At 43.4% G+C, this 11,437-nt stretch overlaps 1 protein-coding gene across 1 annotated transcript in view; it reads left to right on the top strand.

Moving 5' to 3' along the window:
• Positions 1-11,437, top strand: part of LOC116737152 (uncharacterized) — a 26,599-nt gene that overhangs the window by 6,177 nt on the left and 8,985 nt on the right. Inside the window, exons 3-4 of the mRNA XM_032590163.1 lie at positions 8,241-8,500; positions 10,854-11,434. Of these exons, the coding sequence (XP_032446054.1) occupies positions 8,329-8,500; positions 10,854-11,434 (753 nt within the window). The 5' untranslated portion in view covers positions 8,241-8,328. The remainder of the gene's footprint in view (positions 1-8,240; positions 8,501-10,853; positions 11,435-11,437) is intronic.

Raw genomic sequence — 11,437 nt, forward strand, 5'->3', positions numbered from 1 at the left:
TTATTTGGTACAGCGCATCAAATGGTAGCATTTATGTTTGAGTTGTAGATTGTCCCTTTTAAAAAGCCGAGTTAAAGAAAATAAATGTATACTTCTGCTTTATACTGTCAAATGTGCAAAGCTTACCGACATTTTCTAATACAGCAAGAAAAGACAGCTAGGAGTTACATGTAATTTTCCATCCATCTATCCATCCATCCATTTTCTTCTGCTTTATCCGGGGTCGGGTCGCGGGAGTAGCAACTTAAGAAGGGAGGCCCAGACTTCCCTCTCCCCAGCCACTTGTTCCAGCTGTTCCAGCCCAAGGTGTTCCCAGGGCAGCCGAGAAACATAGTCCCTCCTGGGTCTTCCTCGGGGCCTCCTCCGGTGGGACATGCTTGGAACACCTCCGACCAGATGCCGGCGTCACCTCAACTGACCAAGCATAAAAAGCTCTACTCTGAGTCCCTCCCGGATGACCAAGCTTCTCACCCTATCTCTCAGGGAGAGTCCAGACACCCTACTGAGAAAACCCGTTTCAGCCGCTTGTATCCGCGATCTCGTTCTTTCGGTCATGACCCAAAACCATAGATGAGGGTGGGAACGTAGATCGACCGGTAAATCGAGAGCTTCACTTTTTGACTCAGCTCTCTCTTCACCATGACAGACTGGTACAGCGTCCGCTTCATAGCAGACGCTGCGCCAATCCGCCTGTCGACCTCCCGCTCCCTTCTTCCCTCATTTGTGAACAAGATCCCGAGACACTTGAACTCCTCCACTTGGGGCTGGACACCCCCCCAAGTGACCTGGAGAAGGCACTCTACCCTTTTCTGACTCAAGACCATGACCTCGGATTTGGAGGCCCTGATCCTCATCCCGGCCGCTAAATACCATTTCAGCGAGAGCTGCAGGTCACGACCTGATGAAGCCAATAGGACCACATCATCTGCAAAAAGCAGAGACGTGATCCTAAGGCCACCAAAACGGATCCCCTCAACACCTTGGCTGCACCTAGAAATTCTGTCCATGAAAGTAATGAACAGAATCGGTGACAAAGACCAGCCCTGGCGGTGTCCAACTCTCACTGAAAACAAGCCCGAAATGTGAACCATACTCTGACACTGGTCATACAGGGACCTGACAGCCCGTATCAAAGTGTTGGTGCTGTACTGCGTCCCCCTCCTGGTCCAATTCTGGTCCACCATCAGGCAGATGCCTGATGGTGGACCAGAATTGCCTCAAAGCCATGCGGAAGTCTTTCTCCATGGCCTCTCCAAACTCCTCCCACGCCCGAGTTTTCTCCTCAGCAATCACCCGAGCCACATGCCGCTTCGCCCATCAGCTGCTTCTGGAGTCCCACAGGCCAAAATGGCCCGATAGGACTCCTTCTTCAGCCTGACAGAATCCCTCACCGAAGGTGTCCACCAACGGGTTTGAGGGTTGCCGCCGGGACAGGCACCGACAACCTGTGGCCGATAAGCAGTGGCCCTTAACAAGGGAGTACCCAGGAGGGGCACTCTCCAGTAAGAGTTATTTTAAATTACTGAGTTTGTTTTGTTATTCTTTGCAGACTATAGCATTCTTTGTAATGTCTTCAAAGCCTTAGAGGAGTTGAAGGAGAACCCCGGGAAGCTGCGAGCCATTCTGACCCTACTGACAGTCACTGGTTCGGTTGAAGAGATGGATTATTATTTTGAATGTCTTTTCTGAAAACCCGCTGTATTAAAATTGATATGGTGCTGTTTTACTTTGGAAGGTTTCATTAATGTTCTTTTTGGTATATATATGTATATTTATCTTGTACAGACCAAAAGTTTGGACACACCTTTTAATTCAATGAGTTTCCATTATTTTCATGACTATTGACATTGTAGATTCACACTGAAGGCATCAAAACTATGAATAACACATGTGGAAATATGCACTAAACAAAAAAGTGTAAAACAAGTGAAAATACCCCTTATATTCTAGTTTCTTCAAAGTAGCAACCTTTTGCTGTGATTACTGCTTTGCACACACTCTGCATTTTCTTGATGAGCTTCAAGAGGTAGTCAACTGAAATTGGTTTTCACTTCATAGGTGTGCCCTGTCAGGTTAATAAGTGGGATTTCTTGCCTTATGAAAGTCATGAAAATAAAGAAAACCCATTGAATTAGTGTGTCCAAACTTTTGGTCTGTACTATATACACTGCTCAAAAAAATAAAGGGAACATTCAAATAACACATCCTAGATCTGAATGAAAGAAATATTCTCATTGAATACTTTGTTCTGTACAAAGTTGAATGTGCTGACAACAAAATCACACAAAAATCATCAATGGAAATCAAATTTATTAACCAATGGAGGCCTGGATTTGGAGCCACACACAAAATTAAAGTGAAATAACACTACACGCTGATCCAACTTTAATGTAATGTCCTTAAAACAAGTCAAAATGAGGCTCAGTATTGTGTGTGGCCTCCACGTGCCTGTATGACCTCCCTACAATGCCTGGGCATGCTCCTGATGAGGTGGCGGATGGTCTCCTGAGGGATCTCCTCCCAGACCTGGACTAAAGCATCCGCCAACTCCTGGACAGTCTGTGGTGCAACGTGAAGTTGGTGGATGGAGCGAGACATGATATCCCAGATGTGCTCAATTGGATTCAGGTCTGGGGAACGGGCTGGCCAGTCCATAGCTTCAATGCCTTCATCTTGCAGGAACTGCTGACACACTCCAGCCACATGAGGTCTAGCATTGTCCTGCATTAGGAGGAACCCAGGGCCAACCGCAACAGCATATGGTCTCACAAGGGGTCTGAGGATCTCATCTCGGTACCTAATGGCAGTCAGGCTACCTCTGGTGAGCACATGGAGGGCTGTGCGGCCCTCCAAAGAAATGCCACCCCACACCATTACTGACCCACTGCCAAACCGGTTGCAGTGAAGGATGTTGCAGGCAGCTCTCCACGGCGTCTCCAGACTCTGTCACGTCTGTCACATGTGCTCAGTGTGAACCTGCTTTCATCTATGAAGAGCACAAGGCGCCAGTGGCGAATTTGCCAATCCTGGTGTTCTCTGGCAAATGCCAAGCGTCCTGCACGGTGTTGGGCTGTGAGCACAACCCCCATCTGTGGACGTCGGGCCCTCATACCATCCGGTTTCTAACCGTTTGTGCAGACACATGTCTCAGTCTCAGCGACTGGCAGACCAAATGAACCAGCTGCTACAAAGTGGGACTCACCCTGAGAAACTGCCAAACAGAGGCTCCAAGCCTTGGCCAGCCGCCTAAAGAGATACACAAGGGAGAATGAATCCAGAAGGATTAACCGGCTCTTCTCCACTCAACCAGCTAAGGTGTACTCTCAATGGCAGGGTAATAACAACAGAGTAGACCCACCAAGGCTGGAGACTGAACAATACTGGAAAGGCATATGGGAAAGCCTCCCTGAGCAAGCCTTGGTAACCATGTCCAAGAAAGAGTCTCAGGTCGCTGAGTCTCAGTCTCAGCGACTGGCAGACCAAATGAACCAGCTGCTACAAAGTGGGACTCACCCTGAATGGTTAACTGAAGGGCGGACAATCCTAATCCAGAAGGATTAGGATCAAAGGGTCCAGTCCCACCCAACTACCGACCAATAACCTGCCTCTCCACAACATGGAAGCTCATGTCAGGCATCATAGCGGCCAAGATAAGCAAACACATGGATAAATACATGAGCACGGCACAGAAAGGTATCGGTGTAAATAGCAGAGGAGCCAAACACCAACTCCTCGTAGACCGCACAGTTGCCCGAGACTGCAAAACCCGACACACCAACCTGTGCATGGCTTGGATTGATTACAAGAAAGCCTATGACTCAATGCCGCATACTTGGATCATTGAATGCTTAGAGATGTATAACATCAACAGGACTCTGAGAGCCTTCATTGCAAACTCGATGAAGCTGTGGAAAACCACCCTTGAAGCCAACTGCAAACCACTTGCACAAGTGTCCATCAAATGTGGCATATACCAAGGAGATGCTCTGTCCCCGCTACTGTTCTGCATAGGCCTGAACCCCCTCAGCCAAATTATCAACAAGACTGGCTACGGATACCGACTCAAAAATGGGGCCAACATCAGCCACCTTCTCTACATGGATGACATCAAGCTGTATGCCAAGAGTGAGCGAGACATCGACTCACTGATCCACACCACCAGGATCTACAGCACGGACATTGGGATGTCATTCGGACTAGAGAAGTGTGGTCGGCTGATCACAAAGAGGGGGAAGGTCATCCGCACAGAAGGGGTCTCACTCCCAGAAGGAACAATAGCAGACATAGAGGACAGCTACAAGTACCTAGGTATACCACAAGCAAATGGCAACCTCGATGAGGTCACAAGGAAAGGAGCCACAGCTAAATACCTCCAACGAATAAGGCAAGTCCTGAGAAGCCAGCTCAATGGCAAGAACAAAATCCGCGCAATAAACAGCTATGCCCTGCCAGTAATCAGATACCCTGCTGGAATAATTAGCTGGCCAAAGGAGGAGATAAAAGCCACTGATATTAAGACTAGAAAACTACTAACAATGCATGGAGGATTCCATCCCAAATCCAGCACCCTGAGACTGTACACGAGCCGCAAGGAAGGAGGCAGAGGACTAGTGAGTGTGAGAACCACAGTCCAGGACGAAACAACTAAGATCCATAAATACATCAGGGACAAAGCCTCAACAGACAATGTGCTCAGTGAATATCTCAGACAACAGGGAACGGAGGTTGAGGTGCCAGAGATACCATCATGGCAGGACAAGCCCCTACATGGGATGTACCACCAGCAAATAACCCAAGTGGCTGATATCAGTAAATCCTACCAATGGCTGGAAAAAGCTGGACTCAAGGACAGCACAGAGGCCCTCATCCTGGCCGCCCAGGAACAGGCCCTAAACACCAGAGCAATAGAGGCCCAGATATACCACACCAGACAAGACCCAAGGTGTAGGTTGTGCAAGGAGGCCCCTGAGACAGTCCAGCACATAACAGCAGGGTGCAAGATACTGGCAGGGAAAGCGTACATGGAACGACATAACCAAGTTGCAGGCATAGTGTACAGAAACATCTGTGCAGAATATGGACTGGAAACCCCGAGATCAAAGTGGGAAACACCCCCAAAGGTGGCGGAGAACGCCAGAGCTAAGATCCTGTGGGACTTCCAGATCCAGACAGACAAAATGGTAATGGCGAACCAACCAGACATTGTCGTAGTGGATAAACAACAGAGGAAAGCCGTTGTGATAGATGTAGCAATACCAAGCGACTGCAACATCAGGAAAAAGGAGCACGAGAAACTAGAGAAATACCAGGGCCTCAGGGAGGAACTGGAGAGGGCCTGGAAGGTGAAGACCACAGTGGTGCCTGTGGTCATCGGGGCCCTCGGGGCAGTCACCCCCAAACTGGACCAATGGCTACAACAGATCCCAGGAACAACATCAGACATCTCAGTCCAGAAATGTGCAGTCCTTGGCACAGCCAAGATACTGCGCAGAACCCTCAAGCTCCCAGGCCTCTGGTAGAGGACCCGAGCTCAGAGGATAAGAACCACCCGCGGTGGGTGAGAAGGGAATTATTATATATATATATATATATATACAGTATATATACTATATACTGTATATATAGTTGTTGTTGCGCAATACCCCCCCCCTTCTTCTCTCTCTACTCTTTCACTCTTTCCTTTCTCTTCTGAGAGGGGAGCTCTCCATCTAACGGGTTAATTGAGTTTCCTAAATCTGTTGGGATTTACCCTGTCCAGAACTGAAGTAAACTCTGTTTAAGCTGATTTCTAGAAGCGATTCGCCTGGTTTCTGACGACCTACATCCAGGTGTCCCAACCTTCTTCTCACTGTGAATTAGCCAGACTGAGCAGCCTGCAGCCAACTAGTTTCACAGAGCACACCTGTTAACAATCGCTCCTTCTCTAAATTACAACGTGCATTTGTTGTTGAACCAGGTTGGTTTTAGTGACTTGGGCGAGTCCCAAGGATGTTGTTTTACATATGGGCTACCAGCAACCTAAAAACATTTTCCACTTCTTCCTCTCCAGAATCAAACATCAGAGCTATTTTACAACCATCAAAGAACTTTAAGATGACTCATTAATTGAATGTCCACAACATCTTTTAGATTTGCTTTATGCTAAATATTGCACCAGTTCTTCTTCTTTGCCTTTGTTCTTTGTCTTTGCCTTTGTCTTTGTCTTTGCCTTTATCTTCATCTTTGTCTTTGGGGTCTGAACCCAGCTGATGAGAGAAGTGCGATTTGAATCCACATGTTGCGGGGCTGATTGGTCCCCATGCACAGGACAGTCTTCGGCTCTGTGGCCCCGGCTCTTCTTCAGCTGCAGAGTTCTTTGTCCATCTCTATCTTGGCTCGAAGCTGCCTGGAGGATCCAACCAAAGATTCCTGTTTTGCACCCACCTTTTATAGGGTTTATCCACCCTTTTGGTGCGTTTGCATTGGCTAGCACTGTTGCTGTGCTTGTTTAATTGGCTGTCTGCTTAGACAGATGATCTCATATCACTGTCTTAAGAGACATTATGTCCTGATGTCTGTGCTAATGTCTCAGGGTTGCTCAACCTCCTATGTCCATTGTCTGCACAACCCCTTCTCTGAAACGTTTACGTTGTTCAACAACCTGCTTCCAAATAAGGCGCTGATCATCTCTGCTCTCCTGTTAGTTCCCCTTTTTCCCTTTACCTTTCACCTACCATCTACCTCCAACATATCAGTGATGTTTAATTGCAGTTACACCTTTTTACACCATTTCAAGTTCAATGTCAAAATCACATTTATAACTTCTTTAGCTTCTCTGATTTAGCAATCATTTATAATTTTATAACCATAACTTATTAATTACTCTTATTATAATCTTAATGTGAGTTATTACATGTTTTCTAAAAACCAAGAATAATCCATGATTCTAATTATTTGATACCAAAGTTACAGTTACTTGTTTTTCTTTCACTTACATTTGTTCCCACAAATGTAAGTGTAAGTATTATTACAAGTAAACCAATATTAATATAAGTATTTTACTTTGAATCTTATCCAATTACTCAAAATGTTTAGATTTCATTCTTTAAAACTTTCATGCTTTAAAATAAGGAATAGTCTCAGCTATTTTTATAAATCTGCAGGCTGGAAACTTACTTCCTCTTTTTTCAGGAAACCTGCTCTTCCTGTTTCATGACTGTCTCTGACTGACTATGATTTCTTATGATTACATAGAAAAAGAAATAGAATTAAAGCAAAGCTTGCAGGAGACAAAAACAACACACACACAACCAGATTTATTTTATTGACGTTCAAGTCTACTGTTGGGCCTAGATGTCGCTTGAGTGATTCATTTTAAAAATAACTTTATTTATTATTACTGTTAAACTTAAATCTCCAGCATGGGGAAGTGGAATGAGCTCGGGTTTTCTTGACTATATATAGTAAGTAAAATGAGGAAGGGAGGAGTCAGTGGAGAGCACCGGAGTTGAGCCTTTTTTCATTCAGTGTCATTAACAGAAAGAGAAAAAGGCCGGAAGAGACGATAATGCCGATAATTAAAATGACGTCGATAGTTTTAATTTATCGTACAATTAATTGATTTACCGTTTATCGCGACATATATATATAACATATATATAATTATATATATATAATTATACAGTATATATATATATATATATATATATATATATATATATATATATGAATGAATAAATGCAATTTTGTCTTGGATAATCTTTAATGTTAATATTGTAAAATTGATAAATTCTTTTTCAATTCTTTATAAATTCTCCAATTTGTTACATGATTATCCCTAGGAAATGGAAGACAACATCAAAGCCTTGCATTCTAATGAAATTGCTGCCATATTATCATTTCCAGACCTGGCTGAATTATATATAGTATTTTATTTTGACCTACTACAAATGAACACTGAAAATTGTCAGCATACCTTCAACTGAAAGTCCGCCGGACGTCTAATGGTATTTAATTTTTACGTATGGAAAATGTCGTCAGATGGGCGTTAGGCCATCTGACATTCAGCGGATGTTATCTGAACATTCGATGCTAGCTGAAGTTTAATGCGTGTTTCCTTCAAATCAAACGTTATGTAATTATATGATGTAGATCATTAAACCTAATCTCGATAGAATACATTGAAGTTTGTGGTTTTAATGTGAGAAACTTTTGAATTTTGTCACAGTAAAACTAGTAAGTTTTATCCTTCGTTATTTCAGATGGTCATCATGACCTGCTGCTGTTCACACGACATCAGCTGAGAAACAACTTCACAGGAAGACATAAACAGGAAGAGTGCTGCCTCCTATGGCTGATGCCAGCACACAGGTCACGACTCAATCTGAAATCATCAACTTCACCAGCAACAGCACTGCGTCTACAGCAGTGCAGGTAGCCACTGTGATGAAGTGGTTGACATTCGGCATCGGGTTGCCTGTCCTCGTCCTGGCCCTTTATGCCCTCAAGAACCTCTCCAAAGGTTTGAAGGGATTTTTTAAAACTTTTATTACACAAGACTAAATTGACATAACCCCACATGAGATGATTACATATATGATATACTTATATGAGAAGATATGTAATAGGAAAAAACAAAAAGCATTTTCTCAAATATCATTGGCTTTTGTTTAAAAAATTTTATGTTTATTTTTAATACATGCATTTTTTTTTAATCCAGGCTCATGTTTAAAGTAGCCCACTGTGTTCAGATGAGCACTTAATAATAAAGAAGAAATATCAAGCCCAAAAACAAAACTGTAACATACTGAATGTTTTCTCTGCTTGTTTTTTGGTGTTGAATCCTGATACACTAGTGCAGGGGTGTCAAACTCCACTCCTCAAGGGCTGGTGTCCTTCAACTTTTAGATGCGCCTCTGTTGCACCACACCTGAATAGAATAATTAGGTCATTAGTAAGGCTCTGGAGAACTGATCTACAGGAGGTAATTAAGCCATTTCATTCCAGTGTTTTGTACCTGTCGCACATCTTAAAACTGCAGGACACCGGCCTTTGAGGACTGGACTTTGAGACCTGTGCACTAGTGTTGTTAGTCAGTTGCTATGGCAATTCATCTGTGCGTTGCTGCCACAGAGCTGCCACAGAGAACGTGAAAAAAGAATACAAGTGGTTTTGAGGTGTTCTTTAACAGTTTTTCTGCATTGTTGTCTCTCTGCTGTGGCAGACCTGAATTATTATTAATTCAGGGGGTTATCCCCAACATCTCCAGGTCTTGTTTTGTGCACAGAATGGTTCTACTGTGGTTGACATGTAAAAGAATCGCCTTTTTGTCCTCCAGCAGTGTGCGCATGTGTAATTTCCAGATGTCAACAATAGCATGTAGCATGTCTACAGGTAAATAGTGGGTTAATGCATGGACTAATGTTTATGCAATATGACTTAGACTTAGACTTAGACTGACTTTATTGTCATTTTGCATGCACAGGGTGTATACAGAACGAAATTTCGTTGCATACGGCTCAGGACAATGTTTTGAGCTTCCAATGTTGTGAGGTTACTCCAGAATAAAATAAAATACAGTATAAATATGAATATAATCTAAATATAAAATATAAAGTGCAGGACTGACAGTAAAATAGAAGTTATTTAGCTCTGTACATGTGCAAGGTATAAAGTGTAAAGTGGAGACCAGATTTTGCAATATGTTTATGCAATATGGACATGTGAGTTGTCTCTGCTGCCTCCCCCTGTTCAAAACTCTTCATTTCTCTGATTTGGTCTTGGGAATGAACATGTGCCCGGTTGTTTGTCTCTGCAATGAGAGCAATGGGAACGAAATCAGTTTCAATAAATGCCATGTTACCCAGCCTTAATGATAAGATAGAATATGTGAAATCTTGTTTTCAAAGAGTTCATAATTTCATCCGCTCCAACAAGCCGACCAGGGCCTTTGGAAGGGAAACCGGCCCACAGCATCACAGGTTCATGTTCCTCTATACTTTACAGTTGGAGCAAGATGATTTACCACATGTCCATCTTTGCTTTTTTGACAAACATCTCAGTAAAGTTCGTCACATGGTTCCAGTTAAATTCTCAGTAGAGTTTGCCAAGCTTCATATGGTTAGTAGGAACAAAACTGTTTTGTTTTTAATCTGGCATTACTTCCAAACAACAGGTTGACTTATTAAGCTATTTCAACCTATCTGTACAAAAAACAAGACAGAAATATTAGATGTATCATTGCCTTCACAGTTGACATGTCTGCATGCTGTTAGCATATAAAACCAAAGTTAAATTCCTTATTAAAGCTGTTTCTGATTAAGAGATGTTGATAGGATCTAATAATGAAGAGATGGTAAGCCCAAGATTCCAATCTTTTCTGCAGCTATTTAAATTTTTTTTGCCTCTTTTACCTTTCTGCCCAACAGCTGATTGCTGGAAATAGATTAGCTCTTGAGTCTTGAGATGGAAGAGATCCATCTTTATTTGTTTCATAGCAAACTGTCACGACGTGGTGACAGTTTTAAAAAACGTAGAACACATGTTCTTTATAAAAGTGACATATTACAACTTTAAAGAAGTTATTGGGGGGTACAAAAAGCTGTGCCTGTGTGAATTTCCTAAAAATCATTAGCTTCAAAATATTGGAATTTGGACTTTAAGAAGTTAAGAAGTACCTTATTGTAAGGCTGGCATCTTTATCAGCAATAAATTTCTCCTTGTCTGTATTTGATCAAAGATCTTTATCTATCTCAAGCTGTAGACAAACATCAAATAACCAGATAGTTCTGTTTATTTGAAGCCTAGGCAATATGTTGCCTAATATATGCAATCTTCCAGTATAAGTTATTTCCAACACTGTGTTTTCTTTCTAGGTGAGAGCAAGGTTCCCATGCACATCATGTTCCTCCTGGTGTCGGACATCATCAGCTTCTTCAGTCGTCCCTCTGTGGATCATAGCATGGAAGCTGACCCGGTCTTCTCCAGAAATGGCACAGACATCATCTTTTACTTTGGGATCATTTCCAACATCTCCCTCATGCTGTTCATAGCCCAGGAGCGCCATCTGCTGGTGGCCTACCCACAGTGTCTTGGCTGTTACACCAGTATCAGACAGTCACCTGCAGTGACCTTCCTGGCATGGGCCAGTCCTTTCGCCATGCTCACCCTCGCCTTGCTAGGCTACAACCTGTGGTTTGCCGTCTCTCTGCTCGTTCCTTTTCCCGTCCTCCTTTTTTTCGCTGTGGATTCCTGGCGGGCGCTACACTGCTCCCGATCCAACCCGCCAAGCCCAGAGAAGAGGAGGACAGTGTTTGGCATCGGGGCAATCTGGGCCAACTACACTTTCCTTTATGCCCCCTTTATCCTCAGCATCCTCTTGGAGGCTCTGTCCTTCAAGGATAAAGTCCCCTACCTGGTGCAGGTGTCTCACCTGCTTCTCTACCTCAGCCCACTGGTA

Source organism: Xiphophorus hellerii, chromosome 17 (assembly GCF_003331165.1).
Source record: "Xiphophorus hellerii strain 12219 chromosome 17, Xiphophorus_hellerii-4.1, whole genome shotgun sequence".
Lineage (NCBI taxonomy): Eukaryota > Metazoa > Chordata > Actinopteri > Cyprinodontiformes > Poeciliidae > Xiphophorus > Xiphophorus hellerii.